A 23352-nucleotide genomic window follows, 5' to 3' on the forward strand; every position below is an offset into this window, starting at 1 on the left:
CCCTTCAAGACGACAAAGGGACGGGGACGCCTTCACTGCAACCCTCTTCAGACAATCCTTTTGTGAACCACCTCCCCCAAAATATGGACTGCAGAGGCCCTCAGCAAGTTTCTTGTGGCGCTGTTGCTAGGCAACAAAACACTCGCCAAACCAAGTTGTGAACGGGGAGGCCATGCAAAACTTCCGCTTCAAACCTTGCTGAGAAATTTGCAGCAACTTTCGTTTATCTCCACAGACTTTCTAACAGTTGCTAGGTAGCCCCCAGCCTGTTGCTAAGGTTTTTTTTTCCAAATCTCCCGCCACCGGCGCTTGTTGCCAGGGGACTTTTACTAGGATGGCAGTTGCAAGACAATAGTTCCCACGAGACTCTCCCAGGGAACCCCCAAATCACATAGGCTTCTTGTTGATTTTGTGGGACTGCCTTGTTGTTAACTGGGAACTACATCCAAGCTAGTGACCTTCTTCATCATGACAGGAGGTGAGTAATCCCGTTTCCCAGAAAATAAGACATAACCTGAAAATAAGCCTTAGTATGATTTTCCAGGATGCTCATAATATAAGCCCTACCCCCAAAATAAGCCCCAGTTAAGTGAAACCCCGCCCTCCCCCATCGTGCATCAACCAGAAGAAGATGACATGACTGTATTTTGAATAAATCTAGATTGTTGTACATGGAAAAAAATAAAACATACCCTGAGAATAAGCCCTAATGCGTTTTTTGGAGCAAAAAATATGGCCCTGCCCTCAGGAACACCATTGACCATGAAAAACCATTCTGAAGTCTTTTGATGCTTAGCCAGATTAGTCAAATTATCTTTTTAATTCTATTGCTTCCATCTTCAAAAGGAAATGCTTACAAAAAGGCATACAAAGGGCAAATGTACAAATTACATGCTTGACTGCTGAGTCCAACTGGTGGATTATTACAGAATGAGCTTTTGACAGGAGCCACTAATGTGGTTTGGGTTATCTCCTTTTGTGTATTCAAAGTTGTTTCTTTAGGTACAGGCCACAAGGTAGGTAGAATATACTAAGGAGTTGTTTTTAGCCTATGAGAAGCAGTCAGTCAAAATAAATACATCTGTTCTTTGAAACAGGTTTTATTTTCAAATATTTTGTATTTTATTTCATTGAAACTGATATTTGCAACAAAAGTATTAGTTATATAGAAAGTAGCAGGAGAGTTTTTTCCATTTGTTAATAAATAAATTCTTTGTGATAAACTGAGATGTATAGTGTGGGTTGTATATAGGTTAAGTCATTTAGTATAGGCTATCGGAAATCAACAGGACTTCAACTGGTCATAACTGATCTATTATTACTAATACTGCTTCACATGAAATCTTTCTGTCAGTCCGGCCCCATGGTATTCTTCTCTTGATAATTGACACATCAAAACTCAAATAAGAAATAGTCATACAATACAGTATTTCAGTACCAAATTATGAGTCAGCCTTTTCCTCCTGGTCATCTGCTCTGGCTTAAGAACAAGTTATTTCATCTAGTAACCATCTTCCTTTTCACAAGTGTCTTATGTATGTTAGACAGATGTTCCTCAAGACCCTTCACTGTTCAGAATAACATATTGATGTGGGGAGGGTATTGTTTTACCGTAGTAGAATATGGAGTAATGCTGAGATGAGTTACTTCAAAGTTTCTGGTAGGCATTTGTGGCCAATGTCAAATCATGGTGAACCACACACCACATGTGAGCCCTCAATGGGACCCCCAAAATGTGTCACTTCCAGTTTTTTAAAAAAACATTATCTGGCCTAAAATATGCCCAGAGAATATTTTCACCGTCTGGTGAAATTATATTTAAATGGCAAATCAAAGTGCAGCCTGTTTTTCCATTTTGTGGACATTTGGGGAGCTGGGAGAGGCTTGGTGGGCCGTATATACCCACCCCTGCTATGCACTCTATCCCTGAAAGAAGAATAAAGAAGTTCAAAACTCCACTTGACAGTGAACCAGATGGGGTGCCTAGGGTACCTCAGAAGAAAATTATGAGAATAAAATGGGAACAGTCACATACATTGGAAAAAGAAAGTCTCTTGTGGGGTCATTTACAAGACTTTGCTAGATCCAGATGGTTCTCTTCCCCCACCCAAAAAGTGTTCAAGTCCTTAGAAGACATGGTTGTTTTTATTTTAGTTTCCTAGACCTAATCTAGACTTCATGTGAACTGACCATTGATTTGGCTTTGATGGCCAAATCATATATTATAGATAGCCCATGATTGAAAACTGAAATCTGTTACTATTTCAAAAACAAAGTTAGCCAGACCTTTAGGCAACCAAGCCCATAGTTAGATGCAAAAGAAACAACACAAAACAAAACAAGCAATTGTGACAAGTTCCAACCTAGAGTCGAACACAACTGGACAAAAATTGTCAAGGGGAACATTTACCTTTACCTTTTACCAACCTGGTTAATCGCCTTTAAATTGTCCTTTACTATTTTTTTAACCAGGCTTGCCTTAAGCCCAGAGCCCAAGCAGTTTTAATATTTAAACATAAAAATAAAATCTTTATTGAAATAAACAATAGGTTGCATTAATCATAAAGACCAGCTTTACCACAACAGACCTTACTCTCTCTGATACAAAGTATTTGTCTTTATACAGCCCACTCTAAAATCCAACCTCCCTCTTTGGGAAACAAGAATTACTGTCCCTTCTTCACCACCTACTTGGGAAAACAAGTTAACTTTTTCCTTCTTTCCTTCTTGATCCGTTCTCTTCCTGCCTTCTTTCATCCAATAAGCTCCTTTTTGGTGTTACCAGGTAGATTTGGAGAGGGTTCCATCACAGCCATTAACCAACTTAGGGATGTGTGAAAAGCTCCTCATTTGATAAAACACACATCCTTCAGCACTTAAGGAATTCTGACTTCTACTCAGTGGTAATGCATAGTTGTAATGCATAGTTTGGCTCTAGCTGATGCAGATAAGCAGAAACCCCTATGCTGCTGCTTTCAGAGAATTCACAGAGGTCCCCCAAAGGAGGAGTGAACTTGACCAAATCCCTCATTGCCCAGAGGAACTTGACCATACCAAGGGACAGAGAGACACCTGATAATATGTGAGTATGTTTCATTAAATTGGCATATGCTGGTGGTAACAATACTTGGGAAAGGAAGGAAGGATGAGAGAGCCAAGAAAGGCAGCGCTGACTTCTGAAACACATCTCTTCCATTTCAGATCCCAAGCCTTGACTTCTCTTCAAGTCCTGCGGCTTGACAGGGAGAACATAAACCATATCACAAACCTGCAAGGTTTAGAACAGATCCACAGTATCTACCTACAGCAGGTACCATGTTTTAGTACATTTTTATTGCCTTATTTCAGTGTTCTCTCTGAAGATCACATTCTAATCCTCATTGGCTTGAGATGTGCATACACACTAGCCTCCCTCTCCTCTGATAATATAAATATAGGATTTATAAGGCAAATAGCAAATGTGGCCCTAAAGAATGCCTACATTAGGAACAACCAAATTAGCACACTATAGTGACACAGCTTTCACTTTCTCCAGAAGTCTTCATTATTTGGAAAGTAAACCGAGGACTATAATGGCAAATATGACTACAGTGAGGTCATAAAGATTGTACTGGTCACAGTCCTACTATAAAAGTTTGAGTTGGACATTGCTATTTTGTCCCAGAATTCTGCAACCTAATAACTAACACACCTTGTAGTAATTTCCATTTAACCAGTAATCTGCAGCTTAAGGATGGATAAAAATACAGATCTCATGACAATCGTATTTAAAATAATGGTTGTACTTAAAAAACAAACCATCTTCTCCCCTGTTTCCAAATTGTACCATCAGCACAGCTATCTTTTGTTTAGTAAAAATTAAAAATTACTTATTTTAGGTTAAATTATGCCCTTTTAGGTGCTGTGCAACTCTGGTTTCATCTAGGGATAGTGCGATAAAAGAGCACCCATTGGGTGGACTTATACATCTCCCTTTTATGGTAAAAGGGAGATTCCTCCTGATACAGCAATCTTGCTCTTAAACAGATGGCCTAAAAAATTAGTGCACTCTTATTTAGATATCACAAAGAAACATGGGAATATGACTTAGCAAAAGTGGGTGATTCTTACTTTGTGGTCCATCTACATCAGGATGGACAAGTCAGGAAGGCTTGCAAGTCATTTTTCTGATCTGCCGCCATTCCAAGGACCACATTATCTAGGGGCCATAGCCAAAATATGAGGGATACAACCAAGTTAGCTAATTTTTTTAAAAATTAAATCGCTAAAAAGTAATTGCCATAGGTTAAAGTAATTAATTTACTATTAATTTTATCAAATTTTATATTACTGTATTATTTATAAGAGTATAGTGATATAATTAAGTTTATTAAGGTTTCATATGGTTAAGATTAAAAATCAAGATAAATCTTTTCTTCTGCTTATACAGCTTTGTGGTAGCATCTAGTCAATTTTGTAACTTTTTTCTCTCTTCAGTTAGTGTTCCTTTATTCTGAAAAAGATCTTATCCCCCTTTTTTTTTGTAAAAAATGCCTGTTCTTTTCCCTCTCAATGGACTGATTTCTAGACGTTTCCTGCCAGGAAGTAGACATGGAGATAGAAGACTTCCTTGCTTAAGATTCTTAAGGCAAACAGCATTCATTTTCCTCAAAAACAGAAAGTACAAGATCTTTTTAAGAATTAATTAACTTTAAATAATACTAATGAAAGAAGGGTGAAGCCACAGTACTGACTAGATGCCATTCTGGAGCAGTATAAGATACAAAGAAGCCACAGTTTGCTGTGGTGACTCTCCGCTTGTGATGTACTTTGTCCACCCTGGTCAACATATTCTAACACTCAAAGCCAGTGTAGTCAAGGCTAGTGCATACACAGTGTAATTATGCCACACAAGTACAGAAGGTGATATTAGATGCATAATTTTTCATCTGGAGGCTGAGCAGCATTTCCAGAACTGTGGTTTGTGTGCTTGAAAAAGTCAATTTACAGAATCCACAGCCAGCATGGCCATAGATATATGGAGCTTGTAAACAGCCACACAAATTGAAGATTTTGCAATTTAACTTGATTTGCCACAAAACCTTGATTTTAGTTCTAAAGACACCGTACCAAGCAGACCTGCAGGTGGGGTTAGGTTCTCCAAGGGATATGATCACTTACCAGTTTCAAAGACATACGTATATTTAGTGCAAGAGCACTAAACTAGAAACAGAGACAGCAGAAATACACTTGTGTGAATATGTATATATACACACATACTTCTGTTTCCAACATTCAGCCTATGAATGCTCCTGCTTGAATAGTCAAAAAAGGAACAATACCCATACACAACAAGAAGGGATCAGTAGGCTTCAGTGAGCCCCAAGCTTTGCAACATTATACATAATTTTCAGGAAAATAAAACTCTTCAAATGTGCACACCTTCCTTCACAAGCTCCTTGGGAAGTTTATAAACTTCTTAGTGATGCAGAAGTTCCTACATTGATTAATACTAATTTCATTTTCAGAACCAAATACAGAAAATTGAAAACTTAAGCAGCTTCCCTAACTTAAAGTAAGTGATGTTTCTTGTCTTTACTGCATGGAACAACTGGTTAAAAATAAGCAAAATAAGCTTACAAATAAGCAAAAGCTTGAAAAGGTCAATTCATTATATTGGGATGGTCAAGTGAAAAAAATCTACATGTATTCAGCCAGCAGTCCCTAAATTAAATCCAAATTATTAGAAATTTGAAGTAGCAGACACAAGATGAGTTAGACGTTCTACCACAATGATTTCTGTTTTATATGCAGAAAAAACAGCATGAAAGATAGTGGACAAAATAGAAACCAACAGGGTCCCTGCCTCAAACGAATTGCAGTCTCTAATAAATGGAAAAGACCAGAGCTAGGGAAAGTTAATATTTTGGACTCTTGCTCTCACAATCCCCCATTCAGCATGGCCATTTTTAATGCATGGATAAGACCTACTTGTGACCTTCTAATGAATGCATGGTAGTCATATGCTTGGTTACTTTGGGGCTCAGAAACATGGCCCTCTAGAATGTTGGACTGCAACTCCCAGCATCCTTGATAATTAATTATGCTGGCTAAGGCTTCTGGGGATTGCAGTCCAAAAGCACTGGAACAGTCAGCAGTTGCCCTTGGTAGATGGACTTTGATCTCATTCAACAGGGATAGGAAAGTGACATGGATTAAGTAGTAGAAGTGGGAAAAGAGAGGCAACAAAGCTTCTGTAAAGGTTCTGCACAAGTAACAGATTTTGTTGAGACCTGAAGAGGATATAAGAGGACTTTGATGAACACGGCAGGAAAAACCCTTTAAGGCACTGGAGGCAGCTCGACAGGAGATGCAGAAGCCAAAGTGTGAGCAAATGGAAGTAATAAGCCAACAAAAACTGAGCATCTGTACAGCAGAGGGAGGGAAAGAGCTGTATGATAAATGAAGAGAAGTTGTGTGGTAGTTGCGGTGGGCGGGCAGAATACTAGGCGTCCAGGTGTTTTGGACAAACTCCCATCAGACCCCCCCTTCCCCAACATGGCCAATAGTAAGGGATTGAAGGTTCTGTAATCTGATGCATGGTGAGAGGTAAATCTAAGTCTTTATGATGTCATCCATCAAACCTTTTGCTAACTGGACTGTAGTATATCATAACCTCAGTACAATTTGCCTTCTTCTGAAGCCAGAGGCTTCAGAGGTTTGCTCCGTCTCATAATATCATCTTCTTACTGTCCAATGTGACAATCGCAGATTCTTATCCTTAGCTGGGAATTGCATCAGCAAAGTGGAGAACCTCCAGTGCCTCACAAAGCTGCAGTTTCTGGATCTTTCACAGAACTGCATTGAGACTTTGGATACAGGTATGTATTTCTAGGTACCAAGTATATCTATAGTCTCCAATGAGCTTTCTCAATGACCTGGGGCTCTACTGTTAAAAATTTTAAAAAGAAAAAAAAAAAAGAGAGAGAGAGAGAGAGAGAGAGAGAGAGAGAGAGAGCAACACATTTGAAAGTCCCAGCTGTAATACAGCCAGTAATATATGCTGGGTGGTAAGAACAACAAAATAATGGCTAATGCAACTCTACAACAAAGTAACAAAAATTCTGTAATCTGTGTGGGTTAGACCAGTGGTTCTTAACCTTTGTTACTCAGGTGTTTTTGAACTGCAACTCCCAGAAACCCCAGCCAGCACAGCTGGTGATGAAGGCTTCTGGGAGTTGCAGTCCAAAAACACCTGAGTAACCCAGGGTTAAGAACCAGTGGGTCAGACAAATTAATCAAAGGTGTATATATTCACTTAAATTTGTTACAGTGTCAGAGGCTTCTATATAGCATCTTCCCCACTTTCTTGGCCACAGGGAATCTCATGCAACCCCACCTTTGTTACCTATTTTTTTCTTGACATTACTTACTTAAAACACATACTCTTCACAGCCTTATTATAGGCTAGAAATTTGAGTTTCTAAAGTTTGTCTGGTGTTCCTAACATCTTTTTTTAATTGAACTTCATGGCTTTAATACAAATTAGAAAGCTTTTTAAAAAGCCTGTGCCCAATATTTACTTTCTGCACTTCTCTGGTTCAATGATGTCACAAATTAAACAAAGTGCGGAATGACAGTTTTTCCAAGATGTCTTATAATTGGGCATGCTCCCTAAGGTTCTGGGAGATGAAAGTCCAAAACCTCTGGAGGACACAGCATCCCCAGCCCTGAATGAAACACAGCTGTCAGTGAAAACCAAGCCCTGTTTCACATGCCACATACAAGATATGGTTCTCGGCAGCCTTCGTTCAAGATCTAGTTAAGACAGTGGTCTTGTCATTGAGAGCAGAAGGGGAGAAAGAAAAGCAGAGGTGACAACTCTATGAGTTCTGATGTGTTTCCAGTTCTGCTTTATCATGTTCTCTTGCACAGAATATATCCTATTTTTTTAGTTTTTAGTTTTCCTGTACATTTTTTTATTTAGCAAAACATGCAAATACAGCAAAGCCCAGGAGATTCTACACAAGGCTTCACTGAGATAAATGGGCACCATCACACTTTGCACAGTATAGCTCCTATTTGTTTCAACTGAGTTTGTGTACCCTGTGTATCAGCTGTGTCTGTTAGCAGAACAGCAGCTCCTGATTTTTAAATGGGGAGGGAAGGGTTTGTTCCTCTTTTTCCCCACGAGTACTAAGCTTTAATGAGCCAATTCTGCACTCTCAAAACTACAACAGACTGTATTTGCTTCCAGCCCCACTAGCTTCCCTAACTCTTTCTCCCTTATGGTTTGTGCAGATGAACTGCCTCGGAACCTTGTTGTCCTTGACCTGACAGGAAATAAATGCACGAAGCAGAAAGGTTACAGGTAAAACCAAGAAGTAATCTACATCTCTTCGTAATACCTTGTTCACTAGCCTCATGCAGACATGGCTTTCCCTCAAGAGTGCTGTCATTCACCTCATAGGTAGACATATCTTCTTCCTCAGTGGGGCCTTCCTCTTGTTCTCACACTAGACAACCGGCAGGAATGGGAGATTGAGCTGTCGTGCAACTAGTGGCATTGTGGTTGGTGGGGCAGAAAGTACAGCAGCAAGTGGTGACAGGAACGGTCAGGAACAATCTTGAGTACTCCCATACAAATAGCCACCCATCAGTGAGCATGTAAGTATTCATACACCCACACAAATAAGAGAGAAGCAGGCAGTCCCTCAGGCCACCCTTACTCAATTCACACACTCCACGACTAAGCTGTGGAGAGATAAAAGAACACCCTAGATCCAGATTTAAAATGTCCCTAGTGGCTGCTGCTTCTCTGTGTGCCTCAGTCCAAAACTCGGCATTTTGTTTATTCACTCACACCCATTCATTTTACTTTCCCACCCCTTCCCATAAACACAGTGTGAGCCTAAGAGACCCACAGGAGGGGAACACAGTGGAACCCTGACTATCTGTGCCTGGTAAGGACACAGGCAGGAGTGGGCTGGCCGGGGGAGAGGCAAGTAGCCAGAGCTTGGGCAGGGGCAGCAAATCATTTGCCTTGAGAAACCAGCCCCTACTGTGACTGTACCACAGAACAAATGATGTTAGTAAAAAGAGGGCACAGAATCATTAGAGGGCATAAGAGGAGGAAGCAGGACTACACTGTCTCTTTTTTGAAAAATTAAGTGGTTATCCCCAGCAAAAATTCTGTTTTTGTTTTGCTCTGTGTTTAACCACCAAAAAAAATTTGTCCAGACTTGAGGAATGGTTGCAGGCAGTTTCTGGGTTCCCTGGCATTTATTTACCTTTCAATAGGAAGATTGCTGTGTGTGTTGGAGATGAAGTGTTTTATTTGTCCTCCTGGCTGGGTAGCTTGTGTGTTCTTCTCTGACATCCAAAGGGAGTGTGTGTTGGCAGCCTTGCCCCATCTGAAGCGACTAGATGCCAAGGATATCCCCAACCAGGAGGTCCCTCTCCAAAAGAAGGAAGAGGAGGAGGAGGACAGTTCAGAAGACAGCGATTATGAGGACTGGCCTGAGTTTTCTTGTCCTCTGAGCGCAGAAAAAGGTAACCAAAGTTGCAGAACTATCTTCTGGAGTTAGGAAAAGGGAAGCACTCCATGGAGTTTGTCAGGATTATGTATATGGTCACTGTAAAATTAAATTCTGCAAGTGCACCAAGAACAGGCAGTATAAAAAGAGCATACTGGGAAGGCACGGTGTTCCTTTCCATTTAGGACAGAAGTACAAGTAGACTAGTAGTGTCCTTCCAAATTTTCTGGGACTGCATTTCTCATCATCCCTCACCACTGGCTGTGCTATGTAGTACTGACAGAAGTTACAGTCCAGTGACATTTGATGAGCTCTGTGTTCCCTATCTCTGGAGAAGACATCTTGAGTGGCAGTATCACATGCATCATAATGTGTCAAATCTTCTTGTTTTCTGTTTCTGTTAGACTTTTTTGTGGGCCTTCATAGTGAATTCACCAGCCGCTCAGCCTATAGGCAAGAAGAGGCAATCAAGGAACATGAGGCCCGTCTGGAGGAACTGAAGGAACAACAGAAGCTGACACAGTTGGTGTTTAACACAAGCCAAAGCAGTCCCAATGTGCACAGTGGATCAGAACCAGCAACTCCTACTTTAGAAGATAACACGCTCCAAACTGAGCGACACACTGCTTCTAACCCACTCTTAAAAGTGACACATCCAGCATTTCTGATAGGACCGAACACTCCAAAGGGGAAGGCTGAGGGCACAAGCTCAGCCCAGGTGAAGAACTCAAAAGGAAAGGGGCCTAGTTCAACCAAAATTGCAACCAATAAAGTGAAAAAATGATATTCGTTATGCAAAAAATATCCTTTGTGTAAGCTTTTTACTCTATCAAAAAAGATTCAAAGCACTGAATTTAACAGACATGCTGTCGTCCATCTTTTTCTTTTTAAGTAGAAGGAAATGTAGTGGCATGTAGTTAGCAAGCTTGCCAGTAGAAGTCAGAAACGCATAAGACTTGGCTGTAATTTGCAAAAGCCCTACTTCCAAGAAAAAGAAGGAGATTGTGAGGCCAATTGCAGGCTTGCTCTTTCCAGATGGGTTTGCCTTTTCTGCTGTAACACAGTTATCCATGCCTGCCAATATTCTGCACTGCAAATATTACCTGGATGAAAACTGATTTCTGCTAACAGCCAGCTCATATAGAGCATGGAAAATGTACTATGAGGCTGCACTCTGAAGGGTTTTTTAGGCAGCTCTAAAGCTACTCCAGAAATGTGAACTGGTGGCTTGCATATGCCCTTGAGTGCAAACTATATAAACTCCAGGTTTCCCCCAAATAGCAAGTTGCACATGGAATGGAACCTTATACTTCTATTTAGATGGTAGCTCCACTTCAAGGCATTTCACTAGCAGGGGGCAGCAGCAAAATGGGCATGAATTCAAATGCCAGGATCTCAGTAGCAAGTTTAGAAGACTATAAGATGTTCTCTTTCATCTTCCCAAGTTCTCAGACCTAGGAAAGGGAATACGTACACCTTGTATGTATTGCGCCACATTGGGTTCGGATATACAGTATAATGGTAATACAGTATATCTGTAGCCTTTCTGCTGAAGTCTTAAATTGTTGTTTTTATTTGGAACTTTTTGGGCATGTTACATATATTCTGGATTTTTAAGAAAGAAAATTAAAAACAAACTGTTGACCTACTTTTTGGAGTTCCCTAAAATATTCTGAACTATAGCAGTAGTTTTAGACATTTTATAATAAAATATAGCAAATTCACATACTGTACACTTAAAATACACGACAAATTCCATTACCAGTAGTTGAACAGTTCAGATTTTATTATTATGCCTTGCCTGGAAGATGGTTAGAATCCAGCCTTCATGAGCTTTTCAAAGCAAACAATTGTGCTAACAGCCTGATGTGATTCACTGACAATGAGTTCCATAGGCTGCATGTTCTAACACCAGGACATTAAGCTTAAGAAAAATAAAACATTATCCTCATCCTCCTCCATGAGTAGGAGTCATCAGAACATTGACAACTTTTCTGGACAAGAACTCCCAGAATCCCCCAGCCAGCACGCCTAGCCATTGAAGTTCAAAGAAAATAGCTCTGTGACACATTCATTTCTCAGTAGTATCAGGATGAAACCTCAACCTACCTGTCCAGATAGGTGTCTATCTTTTGTACAATTTGAGTTCTGTGTCCACTGATTTATAGAAGAGGTCACTTAACTCCTGGGGTTTCAGAGGTACAGAGCCTACCAACAGGTTTTTAATTGTCTCCAGGGTCTGCCGCTGAAATGTCTGCATATTCTTCTGGATTATCTGTCTCTCATCCTGGAGGGTTGGAGAGAAAGGTCATATTATCCTGAATTGCCGAGCACTATGTTTCAATACACTGTTGCCCCCCACTCCTGTCATGGCAGATACTAATCCCATGTGGCTGCAGAAAGTGATGCCGAGAAATCATGCCAGACAGAGAAAACAAAGCTAAAAGAGTTGCCCCCAAAGTGTAGCAGGTCACCTGATTCTGTTCCATGGCTTCCAGGGCTAATTGATGTTGCTTGTAGAGCTCATGCCGTCGGTCGACCCGGCTCTGAAACCGTGGATTCTGCTTAATGGGATCCTTGTCACCAAAGCTTGGTGATTTCACCTGAGGGAAGGAAGTGATGTTGGGAACAAAGATAAAGGGTTTGAAGACAGACCTGTCAAGCAAGAGAGAAGTAGAGTTTGTCAGCTTCAACATTCAAAATTCAGGCACACGTATTGAGTTCAAAATCTGCCCAGTCCCTAAAAGTACAATTGAGGGCGAGACTGGAAGACCATGATATAAATTCAGATGCATTTTTAAAAAATGATATATGGAGCACCAAATGGGAAGCAATATTTAAAACCACTACAAAACCAACTACCAGTATAAACAGGGGGGGGGGGAACCAAAGCCAATTAAATGCTTCCAGAAACAAACATCTTTTATATGCTCACAAATCTATTAACTGTAATTTCAGTTGTTTACCCTACTAAAATAAAGCAAAAGTACTGGTAATTGAAATAATTATTTCACTTATGCCTTGTCTATGGATAGATGGTTCTTTAAATTTGTATTAAGCCATGAAAAGTCTTTGAAGCGAGCCACCCCTTTTGAAATAATAACTTAAATGCATGTTGCTGTTATGTATAAATTTGAATATTAGCAAGCATCCCTACAAAAGCCTTTACTCTCAGTAATTCTATCTTTATAAAAATTATAAGATTATCACTAAAGATCAAAATTTGCTACATTGCACTAGACTATGTACCATTATGACAATAAAGTACAGTAACATCAGAAATCAAGAGTCTTGCTAATACTTCATATGGTTCTATCTTGTCTTTCTTGTACCTTACTGTTGGAAAATAGTACAAATACAAGTTAATGGTGGAATAGCAATTTAAATCCAAGCCTGCCTGCAACACATCCAAGAAAGTGACCTTGCCTTCTATTTCCTGCTCCTGCTCTAAGATAAGGAGTTGATTTAAGATTTCACAGTTTTAAAAAGAAATGGATTGAACTATAGTTTGAAGACAGTCATATTCTAATGCAAGAGTCAGAATACTGACACAGTACTCTCACAGTATCCTGGCTTTCAGTGGAGGTAGGCCACCACTGCCTACCCCAGATGATGCTTTTATCAGGAGCATTCCAATTAGATGGCAGACTATCCTGGGCATCTTTGGCAAGGAACTGTTAACTAAGTAGTATTCAATATATCTCATGTTCAATGCCCAACATCATGAGACAACTCTAATGAAACTCCTGCCTGAAACCCTGGAGAACCACTGCATGCAAGTCAGTATAGATGGGATAGGATAGGATAAATGCAATACCCTGACTCAATATACAGTAATTTCCTCTGTCCATTTGGACCTGCCTTCCACTGTGAAGTGTTCTCTGGGATAAAATAAAGATAGAGGCTGGTTGTTATTGGAAAGGAGAAGCTTTTGTCATCTGAAATTAAGCTGTAGTTGTTGGCTAACCTGGAAGGATCTGGTGTGGCAGTGAAGAAGTGGACACAAGGCAATTGGGAATCCTGTGGCAGAATGGACACCATGCTTCCTGTGGTGCAGAAACCTTCTGAATCAACACAGATTCCACTCGTCTTGTCACTCAAAATGGTCATTATGGTTTCTGCAGTAATCTGCCCTACAACAGCAAAGAAGGAATGTTGCAGAATACCAAAGAAGAAAGCACACTGGACATCCCACCCATTCTTTTCATTGTTTTAAAACGTGTTCAGCAATTAAAAGAAGGAGGCTGGGCAGCTCGTTGTGACCCTTCAGATATTGTTGGACTAGACTTCTCATTAGTTCTAGCCTGCATGGCTAAAGGAAAGGGAAAGGTAATAGACCAACAACACCCTAAGAGTCCCAAGCTGACCACTTCTGACCTATATCCACCTGCCATTGGACCACACATATTTTGTTGTCTTCAGAAATGGACAATATCAGAACAGCATTGAGGTTTTGGGACGATAGTCTACCAATCCAGTCTCCGCCCACCGTTACTGTATTTACCATCCCATCCTCAGCATGACCTGTGTCAATGATGATGGCAGTCATAATCCAGTAAGTATCGGGAGGGCCAGAATCTTCAAATTTGCACTTGATCTTCCAGCCTACATACTTTGTTGAAACATAAAGCAATGTCTTAACTATAAAGTAGAGGAAGGCAACTGTAGCCTTTCTGATATTGTTGGACCACAATTCTCATCAGGAGATTCTATGGAAACTGCAGTCCAACATCTGGAGGGCTACAGCTACTGACAGAAGCCACAGCACATCAGTTACAAAACCTCAGACTCAACAGAAATGCTCCCATCCACCATATGAACTCAGTAGCTTAGGCATCTGGGGCGGAGTCAGAGGTTGAAAGTTCAGTTCCCCACTGGGCCTTCTTGACAAGGGTGGACTCAATGATCCATAGGTTCCCTTCCAGCTCCGCAGTTCCAAGATTATTATAAACCTATACCATCATCTCCCTTTCCACAAGTAAGATGTTTTCTTATGAATATTTCAAGAAAAGTGATCGTGGTACCAAGGGCCATGAATGGGCAAACCACAGGCTTAGAGGATCCTCTTTCTGCTGGAACCCCAAGATCCAGCAACTGGGCCCAATTAGGAATAGTGGCTTTGGGGGCATGCGTAGGCTTAGCATTGAGAATACCAGCCCCCTGAGCCAATGCTCAGCTAAAGATTTAGATTTCTATATCAGAATTAGTTTGCAATTCTTATTCCCCAACAAACCCTCGCCTGGCTTTCATCCCAAACATCACTCATTTCCAAAGGTGGGAAAAATTATTTTTGAGGACTATAACTTCAGAATTCTCAAACCAGCGTGGGATTTGGGGTGGGAGCTGGATTCTGGGAATGACAATCCAAAAAAAGTATCTGTTTTAAGCTCTGTTCATTTCAGTAGCCTAGTCTGAGGAAGGGAAAACTTATTACATATTTCTTATTTTACAACTGAAAATGATAAGCTGTTACATACGCACTGCAAATCATCCAGAGAAATACAGTGGTGCCCCGCATAGCAACGTTAATCCATTCCGGATTAATAGTCGCTATCCGGAATCGTCGCTAAACGGAACTAAAAACCCCATAGGAACGCATTAAACTTCGTTTAATGCGCTCCTATGGGGCCCAAACTCACAGTTCAGTGAAGATCCTCCATAGCGCCACCATTTTCGCTGCCTCAGTAAGCGAGGGCAGCGCGCGAAAATGCTTGCGCCATCCATTTTGGGCATCCAGTGGCCATTTTGGAACCGCCGATCAGCTGTTCTAAAAACATCGCTTGCGAAGATCGGTAAGCGAAGCACTTACCGATCATTGCAATGCGATGTTTGCCCATTCAGAACATCGCAATGCGATCGCATTAGCGATCCCAAAAAATAGATTGCTATGTGGATTCGTCGTTAAACAGTGCGCTCGTTATGCGAGGCACCACTGTACCAGTAGATTCCAGTATAACTTTCTGCTTATCCCTGCTCTGGGAATTGCAGTGTGGTGTAGTGGATAGAGTGATGGACTAGGACTGAGGAGGACTGGGCTCGAACCCCTACTCAGCCCTGGAAACTCACAGTGCGGAACTGGGAAAACTATTCCTTAAATATCTCACTTACCTTGAAAGTCCTGTCTGGGTCACTATAAATCAGTTCCAGCTTAATGGCACATAATAACACCCATGCTCTAACAGAGTCTTAAGCAGTACAGGCCAATGCTTTCATATTTTCCAATTTCCTCCCTGATCCTCTGGCACCACTGCCACCCATCTCAGCTTAGTTTCCAAAGCCCTTCTCCTTCACATACATCTTGATAGCACACCTGAATGTTGGCAGAGGAGCTGCTGGCCAGCACAGTACCGAGCTTTGGCGGCTTCCATGCGGACTGGCTGGTGAGTGAGTGAGAACACCTCCTGGAAGCTGAACTCCCCTTTGCCACTCCACCACCCCTGCTTCTGTGCATGTTGCCTCAGGTCTGCATGCTCAGCAGTAATGTCTGTCCCAATGCTCAGCTGGTTGGAGATGTTCCGGGCACCTTCTGTGGAAGGAAGAAAAACAACAGATCAGACTTGGAGTCGTGGAAAGTTTGGGGGGTGGGGAGAAGAAAGGCTTCACTGATTGAACAAGCCCAGAACTGAGAACAGTTACTTTTTTTTGGAGAACAACTTCCAAAATCCCCCAACTATCACTGGTGTATTAGGAACAAAGCCAATGGCAATGCTGGCTGGGATTTTCTGAGAGGTATATTTAATTTTTTCCCCTCCAGTTCTGAACTATCCTTAATATGTCTGAGTAGGTTGGTATTTTAAACTTAATTCGTAAGCAGTTTTTTTAAAAAAAAATATCCTTACTTTTCATCTTATATTTGAGTTCCTCGGGGTCTGAATGAGTTCTGGCCCTGATACTTAAGTTTTCACTTCGCAGTTGGGGCCAGGAATGCATTTTTCCAAGGCTGGCCCCACCATTAGGCAGAGTGAAGTAGCTGCTTCAGGCAGAAGATCTGGAGTGCCATGAAAGGGTAGCAAACTGTCAATGATTTGATGTGTTCCCATTGTACTTGTATCTCCAAGGGTGGAAAGATGCACACATGGAATTTCCCATGTTATATGTCAGAACAGTTTCATTTGGGACTTACCCCAACTACTCCTTCACACTTCAGGGTGACGTGGACATGAGACACCAGTTAACAGTAATGTCTACATAAGAGTACTATAGTTCAACCTCTAGGTGGAAGATGCAGCTAGAATCAGAGTTTTGCCCCATGAATCTCACAAACCTCCAGTCAAGACGGCCACTGGCAGACAATGTGATAAAAAAAAAAAACCCCAAAACTTTCCTAAGCTTTGGGTCTGACTGGCCAGCACTGGAAAAAATGACACTGAGGAAAATTTTGGTCTGACCTATAATGGCTCTTCTCATCTCTTTTCACCCACACCTGCAAACTGCACCCAATACGGCTCACCTAGTTTGGGAGAAAGGAGCGCTTTTGTGCAGCTCCAGAAGGGTCCCCATCTGAAACTCCTGAGAGAGCCAGTTGTTGCTGGTGTTTTTTTGAAAACTGTTCCTGTGCAGTGATCCTTTGATTTTTATATCAATTAGACTCTATTTTAATCTGTTTTTCAGCTGATTAGTTGCTGCTGGCATTTTAAAAATTATTTACAAACAGATTAAATGTATTCGCGAAGGCTTTCACGGCCGGGATCTAATGGTTGTGGTGGGTTTTTTGGGCTCTTTGGCCATGTTCCGAGGGTTGTTCTTCCCAACGTTTCACCAGTCTCTGTGGCCAGCATCTTCAGAGGACAGCTCTGTGTGCTCTGGTGTAGTGTACTTGGGAGTGATGCGTGTTTTGTTTTGTTTTTGACTCCCAAGCAAACTACACCAGAGCACAGAGTGCTGTCCTCTGAAGATGCCGGCCACAGAGACTGGTGAAACGTTAGGAAGAACAACCCTCCGAACACGGCCAAAGAGCCCGAAAAACCCACAACAACCATCAGATTAAATGTAGTTAGGAAATGAGTCACACACTCCACATGAAACACTATCAGTGAGGGCCCAGTTCCCTATCACTATGGTTTTTATTTTTATTTTTTGAACAACCGCTCACCTCGAATCCTCTGAGCCGCCCAATATCGCCCAGCTGTTTCCAAGACCCAGGCTTCAGTGCGATCCGCCAGGAGGAAGGTGTTATGGTAAATAAAAGGGGTCGTCTCCTCCTTGCAGTTGCCCCCTTGGCCATATCGTTCCAGAAGGGCTGTTATGACCCCGAGGGCTTCGTGGGCACTGCTGCCCCTCTCCAAACCCAGCCTGAAATACATCATGTGTTATTAATAAACCATATATGGATGTCAACTGCTTAATACAGCTGAATACTGCTTAATAAAATTGTACTTAGAGCACGCTTCTTTTCTTTCTGAGAGAACAAGAGAAGAGGACGGCTTTGCTTTTGCACTTGCGTCCCGCAGATAGGATTTCCATAAGCATCTGCCCTGTCAACCTATGAACAGAATGCTGGATGATGATGGTAATTAGTTACATGTATATCCTTCCCTTCCTCTAGAGCAGTGGTCCCCAACCTTGGGCTTCCAGATGTTCTTGGACTTCAACTCCCAGAAATCCTGGCCAGCAGAGATGGTGGTGAAGGCTTCTGGGAGTTGTAGTCCAAGAACATCTGGAGGCCCAAGGTTGGGGATCACTGCTCTAGAGAACTAAAAGCAATGTACATGGTTCCCCCTTCCTCCCTACTTTGTCCCCACAACATCCCTATGGGGCAGGACATGCTGAAATAGTGTAATTGGCCTTAGTTCATCCTGTGAGTTTCATGGCTGAGTGATGGTTTGGATCCAGGTCTCCCGAGACCCACTCCAACTGCTATTCCTCTATACCACAATGATGGCTGAACATATCTTATATTCTTATTTTTTGATACGTTTTTCAAAAGGACCTTGCAGAAAAGCTGGGAAGAAAAGGATAGTTTAACAGTAAGATAACCTGCCAAGAGCAACTCCTCACTGTTAAAAATACAGCCCAGGCTTAACCCCTCTTTTGTTCATTGAGTTGGGGAAGGCAGAACATTCTGAGAGGGAGAGTGGCAGGCAAAGAAGGTCTCCAGTCGAATTTTCCCAGCTCTCCACCCCCCCCGCCAAAAATATCTATAAGGAAAGGAGAGGACAGAGAAAAAGATGAGGAAGGAGGGAGAAGGAAAGAGAAGGAGGAGGCAGATGAGACAGAGAGAAGGAGGGAGAGAAGAGTTTTGTTTCCAGGGTAGGTGTCATGCAGTCTGTGGGCGGATAACCCTTCCCAACCCTGTGACCACTCAGCTCCCTCCAAATTACCAAGTTCTCTTTCTTTTATTTCTGAAAAGAAATCCAACCCCTCCCCCTCCCACCATGTTGTGGAGAAGGGTTTCAAAACCGTGACTTCTTGTCACTTCTGATATTGAAGAAAGCACCCCCCAGACCTAAAACAGGCAAGGAGGGTATAGCAAAGTCATCTGTTGACACCTCTATGCGAGGAAGCCCCACTATATCTGGATTCATCAGCTTCTCTTACCTGACTAGATCCATGCCCAGCAAAGCTTCCTCCTTACCAACGGGTTCCTTGGTCCACACGCCTTCATTACCAATGCAGACGCCATGTTCATTGGCCCCCATCTCCGCTCCCCACAGCCAGGCAGGCCGACTCAGAATGACTGCATGGGTTTGCTCTGCCTGATCCACTTCAAGGTACGTGCACTGGGGAGGACATCGGCCTTGATGTTTAAATCTTGCTTTTTTGCAAGACGTTATACACTATTCTGCCTCAAAGCTGAGGTACATGTGACCCTCCAGATTTTGTTGGGCTGTAGCTCTCATCATTCCTCACAATGATTTGTGATGCTGGTTATGGCTGATGGGAGTTGTAGTCCAGAAACACACAGAGGGCCAGATGCTCATCAGCTTCTCATGAACTTGATACTGAGATGATGACTTTGTCTATTTCCCCCCTGATAATTTGCAGAAGTTTTTGTACTCTTGGAGAGTGCAGTGTGTGGGCAATAAGGCGAATGTTGAACTCTCAAGCCTCTGATATACCAGTTCAACATGAAATTGTAGAGTCTCCATTTCTGATTGCTTTCCACAATACTGGCCGGAATCCCATTACCAATCCACACTTGTTGGCAAATTGCCCCTCATTAATATGGTGCTTATTGAGTCCCTGGCTGTGGATCCAGTCACATACAATCAGGAACACATCCAGGAATGGAAAGAACAATTTGCTGCCGAGATTTATGAGAATTCCCTTATGCAAGTACAAACTGGTAGTAGATTCTGGTGAATGTTTCCCCTGTACCAACGTGTGCTCTAATTCCCTTTTCTTCCTCTTCCCAGCTTCTAACTCACCTGGACTTTTGACCCCCTGGCATGAGATCCTGCAGGGAAGTAGACAACCTCTTGAACTTCATCCTTTGGCCGGTCCGAATTCTTGCCAAAGATTACCTCTCTGGTGGCTGAGGCGGGGGGAAGGGAGACAAAGCAGTCGCAGGAGGAGGGCACAAGGGAATGTGGGTCAGCCATTCTGTCTGTGGACAGAACCACAAGAAGACAGTTGAAGACTGTAATCTCTTCTGCAGAGCTTGAGAATGTTTGGACTACAGTTCCCAGAAGGCCCCAGCCAACATAGCCACAACCTTGTCGGTTGAGAGATTTAGGGAGTTGTAGTCCAAAACTAACATTTCCACATTCTGTTTTATGAGCTGCATTTATCTTCACCTTTTCTCCAGTGATTTCAGGGTGGTTTACTTAGCTATCCTCCCCCTCACTTTATTCTCACAACAATCTTGTGAGGTACGTCAGGCTGAGAGGCTATGACTGGCCCAAGGTTGTCATGGTGCAGTTGGGACTGGAACCCAAGACCCTAAGTCCAGTACTGTGACCATTACCCCTCCTGTTCTTATTCCTTCAAAATATGGGAATAGAATCTTTTGCTTCCTTATATAGATGGAGACTTCCAATAATCCAGGTTAGTCAACGGTAGTTTTGTTGTTGTGTGCCACCAAATCAGAACCCACTCATAGTGATCCTGATAGGGTTTCAAGGTATGTGAAATATTTAAGGAATGGTTTTATCATTTTTACACCTCCCCGCCCAGTGCATTTCCAGAAGTTCTTGTCCCCCTCTGCTTCTTCAGTGCATGTACCAGCAAATACCCTCTAATGCTGCAATACTTGCAGTGCTGATCTCCAATTGCAAACCCTGTGCAATTGTACTGACATCTTTCCAAGCTTGGAAACTTCTATTTTGGACCACAAAATATGCCACACATTCTGCAATGTTCCATGTGGCCCTCCAGACATCGCTGAGTTCTTAACACCACTCAACGGTCAGAGATGGTGGGTGTTGGAATTCGGTAAGTTCTGAAGGGCCCCCATCCATAGCGAAGAGAAATAGCTCTTAGGCTTTGATCCTCTACACGTCAACTCCCAGAAAGCTGTTCTAGCGTGAGCAACGGTAAGGGATTCTGGGAGTTGAAGTCCAAAAAAGGTGGACAGTCCAAAGGTTGAGAACCACTGTGGAAATCGGTGCTGAAGGGTGTGCATTCGCCCGGTGTGGATCCCGTCCTTCCCACAACACCCGTCCCCTTCTTGTGCACCCTTATTTCAACTCACGGGCTTCCGACGTGGAAAACCGAAGACACCCTCTCGCCGCCGGGGTCTGTTGCGCGTCCGAGAGCCCAGTGCAATCAAAGAGGGGCGAGTGCGGCAAAACCGAAATCCGGACTGGAACTGTAACGTCAGGATTGGATTCCAGCCGGAAGGCGTCAAAAAGCCGAACGAACGACAAACAGAAACGAAGACAAGCACTTGCTCGGAGGCAGAGCCGCTAGAAGGCGCCTTTGAATCATTTTCTGAAGCTTTCTCCGACGGAGAGTCCACATGGAAATACGCTGAGGGGAGAGGCGTGTCTTAATTGTCTGTGGGAGGATTCTAATTAAACGATTAAATGACCATTTGGGCTGAGGATCTCAGCGTGGCAGCCCATTGCAGAGCTGAGCTTTTCAAGCCACAAAGCCGGTTTCTCATCACTTTCCTCCCAAGAAGCAGGCGTCTTTTAATTTTGTGGCTGCTGCCCCCATCTGCAGTGATCAGATGATCCATATCTTCCCCTTCTGTTTGCCAGGATGTGATGGGACCAGCGGCCCTGATCTTTGGTTTTTTGATGTTGAGCTTCAGACCATTTTTTTGCGTTCTCCTCTTTCACCCTGTGTGTGTGTGTGTGTGTGTGTGTGTGTGTGTGTGTGTGTATTTTGTTGTGAAACACATACACACATACACTTACATACATATACATACATACAAATGTATACATATATATACACGTACATACACACACACATATTTATATATATATAAAATGCCACTGAAAATGGAAAACAAAAATGGAAAATCCAAGTAGTACTAAAAATCCAATCAAAGCAGTAATGCATAGCAGTCTATTTAAAAACCACACACACATAGCTGGATACTGATGGAAGGCTTGCATGAAGATAAAGGTCTTTGCCTGCTTGCAAAGCAGGATAGCAAAGATGGGGCAGTCTGGCCTCCAGTGGGAGGGAGTTCCAAAGTCTGGGAACAGCAACAGATAAGGTTCTTTTCTGTGTCCCCATCGGATGCACGTGTGAAGGTGGTGGGATTGAGAGAAAGGCCTCTCTTGATCATAATACACAAGCCGGCTCATAAAGGGAGATACGCTCTTTGAGATAGCTTGGACTCAAGACATTTAGTGCTTTGAATTGTGCCTGGTTAACTGAGCTGCTGTAACAGGGGGGTTATGTGATCCTTGTAACCAGCCCTTGTTGGCAGTCTGGCTGCTGCGTTTTGGACCCCTTGAGGTTTCCTGATGCTTTCCATCGGCAGCTGCACACACATTACAATAATTCACCTGGGAAGTAACTAGGGTATGTATCACAGCAGCCAGATCAGATCTCTCAAGAAATGGACATAGCTGGTGCACTAGTTTTAATTGTGCAAATGCACTTGTGGCCATCACCAAGACCTGTAGTGGATCAATTAAGATGGTTTGCACCAGAGGCTGATAGATCCAAATGGTTTCCTGACAGATCATGGGGAATCTCCTGTCATCTTGGTAGGTGATCCTGCTAAAAGCCCTGGTTGGTCTCTGGACGGAGGACGTAGCCAAGCCAGTAGACACAATAGCTCTTAAGTGTTCCCTCCCCTCCCGCAAAAGTCAAACTAACCCCTTGATTTGGCGTGTGCAATGATGAAACAAGTGGGATGGGGACTACAGCCATGATGGGAAAAACATATTAGAGATCAGGACAGTCAACTTTATTGCAGTGGTGGTGGTGGATTATCTTGATCCATTTCAGCATGGATCAAGGCCTGTTTACGGGATGGAGACAGTTTGGGTTGCTTGGGTGGACAACCTAAACTGGACAGAGGGAATGTGTCTCTGTTGGTTCTGCTGGACCTTTCTTTGGCTTTTGATGCCGCAGACCATAGTGCCATTGTATACCACCTGTCCAAGATGGATCTTAGAATTTAGCTCAAAAGATAGTAGTCAGGAAATCCTGTATAAACCAGTATATATATAGAACCTGGGATTTGACTGTGTTAAATACCAAGCAAACTTTCACATTCACACCATGAATTCCAAAGTGTGTATCTATTTTTCTCTGACTCGTATTCTTTTCTTAGGAAGCAAGTTAGAATTAATGGCCACCAGGGGGCTATTTATTTTAGTGCCCTGTTTTCTTAATTGACTTAAGCCTACTACGAACCTTGCAGACACTTTTAAAAGGGAGAATTTCAATTACTAAGTAGGAATGCAGGAAACGACTCAAAAACCATGTG

The 23352-nt window shown here is 42.5% G+C and overlaps 2 protein-coding genes across 7 annotated transcripts; one reads left to right on the forward strand and one right to left on the reverse strand.

Annotated features, from left to right (window-relative positions):
* The first annotated feature begins 185 nt into the window (after nucleotides 1-185).
* Nucleotides 186-12393, forward strand: LRRC46 (leucine rich repeat containing 46). 2 transcript variants are annotated; one of them, XM_020785556.3, is made up of 8 exons: nucleotides 186-478; nucleotides 2980-3082; nucleotides 3202-3310; nucleotides 5508-5554; nucleotides 6751-6860; nucleotides 8281-8350; nucleotides 9365-9531; nucleotides 9920-12393. In XM_020785556.3, the coding sequence occupies exons 1-8, from the start codon at nucleotides 469-471 to the stop codon at nucleotides 10297-10299; spliced, it is 996 nt and encodes a 331-aa protein (XP_020641215.3). In that variant the 5' UTR covers nucleotides 186-468; the 3' UTR covers nucleotides 10300-12393. The 2 variants fall into 2 exon arrangements, with proteins under 2 accessions (XP_020641215.3, XP_078234068.1); XM_078377942.1 differs by lacking the exon at nucleotides 186-478 and having other exon boundaries at nucleotides 2964-3082.
* Nucleotides 9371-21407, reverse strand: SCRN2 (secernin 2). Of its 5 annotated transcripts, XM_078377940.1 has the most exons (9): nucleotides 21148-21407; nucleotides 19883-20061; nucleotides 19053-19234; nucleotides 17608-17807; nucleotides 15826-16041; nucleotides 13483-13648; nucleotides 11990-12170; nucleotides 11625-11802; nucleotides 9371-9962 (listed from the first exon to the last, which is right to left on the reverse strand). In XM_078377940.1, the coding sequence occupies exons 2-8, from the start codon at nucleotides 20054-20056 to the stop codon at nucleotides 11641-11643; spliced, it is 1281 nt and encodes a 426-aa protein (XP_078234066.1). In that variant the 5' UTR covers nucleotides 20057-20061; nucleotides 21148-21407; the 3' UTR covers nucleotides 9371-9962; nucleotides 11625-11640. The 5 variants fall into 5 exon arrangements, with proteins under 5 accessions (XP_078234066.1, XP_020641209.3, XP_078234064.1 ...); XM_020785550.3 differs by lacking the exon at nucleotides 9371-9962 and having other exon boundaries at nucleotides 11281-11802; XM_078377938.1 differs by lacking the exons at nucleotides 9371-9962; nucleotides 21148-21407 and adding an exon at nucleotides 20422-20735 and having other exon boundaries at nucleotides 11281-11802.
* Nucleotides 21408-23352: the final 1945 nt, after the last annotated feature.

The sequence above is a fragment of the Pogona vitticeps genome, chromosome 6 (assembly GCF_051106095.1).
Source record: "Pogona vitticeps strain Pit_001003342236 chromosome 6, PviZW2.1, whole genome shotgun sequence".
In the NCBI taxonomy this organism is placed as follows: Eukaryota; Metazoa; Chordata; class Lepidosauria; order Squamata; family Agamidae; genus Pogona; species Pogona vitticeps.

Excerpts from the sequence above, each read along its gene's own strand:
- LRRC46 (XM_078377942.1), top strand. The coding sequence starts at position 2,964 with ATGCTGCTGCTTTCAGAGAATTCACAGAGGTCCCCCAAAGGAGGAGTG. Across the intron at positions 3,311-5,507 it reads ACAGTATCTACCTACAGCAG|AACCAAATACAGAAAATTGA; the intron begins GTACCATGTTTT and ends TTTCATTTTCAG. Across the intron at positions 9,532-9,919 it reads TCCTCTGAGCGCAGAAAAAG|ACTTTTTTGTGGGCCTTCAT; the intron begins GTAACCAAAGTT and ends TGTTTCTGTTAG.
- SCRN2 (XM_078377940.1), bottom strand. The coding sequence starts at position 20,056 with ATGGCTGACCCACATTCCCTTGTGCCCTCCTCCTGCGACTGCTTTGTC. Across the intron at positions 19,235-19,882 it reads CCAGGGGGTCAAAAGTCCAG|TGCACGTACCTTGAAGTGGA; the intron begins GTGAGTTAGAAG and ends TGTCCTCCCCAG. Across the intron at positions 13,649-15,825 it reads GCTCCTCTGCCAACATTCAG|GGCAGATTACTGCAGAAACC; the intron begins GTGTGCTATCAA and ends TTGCTGTTGTAG.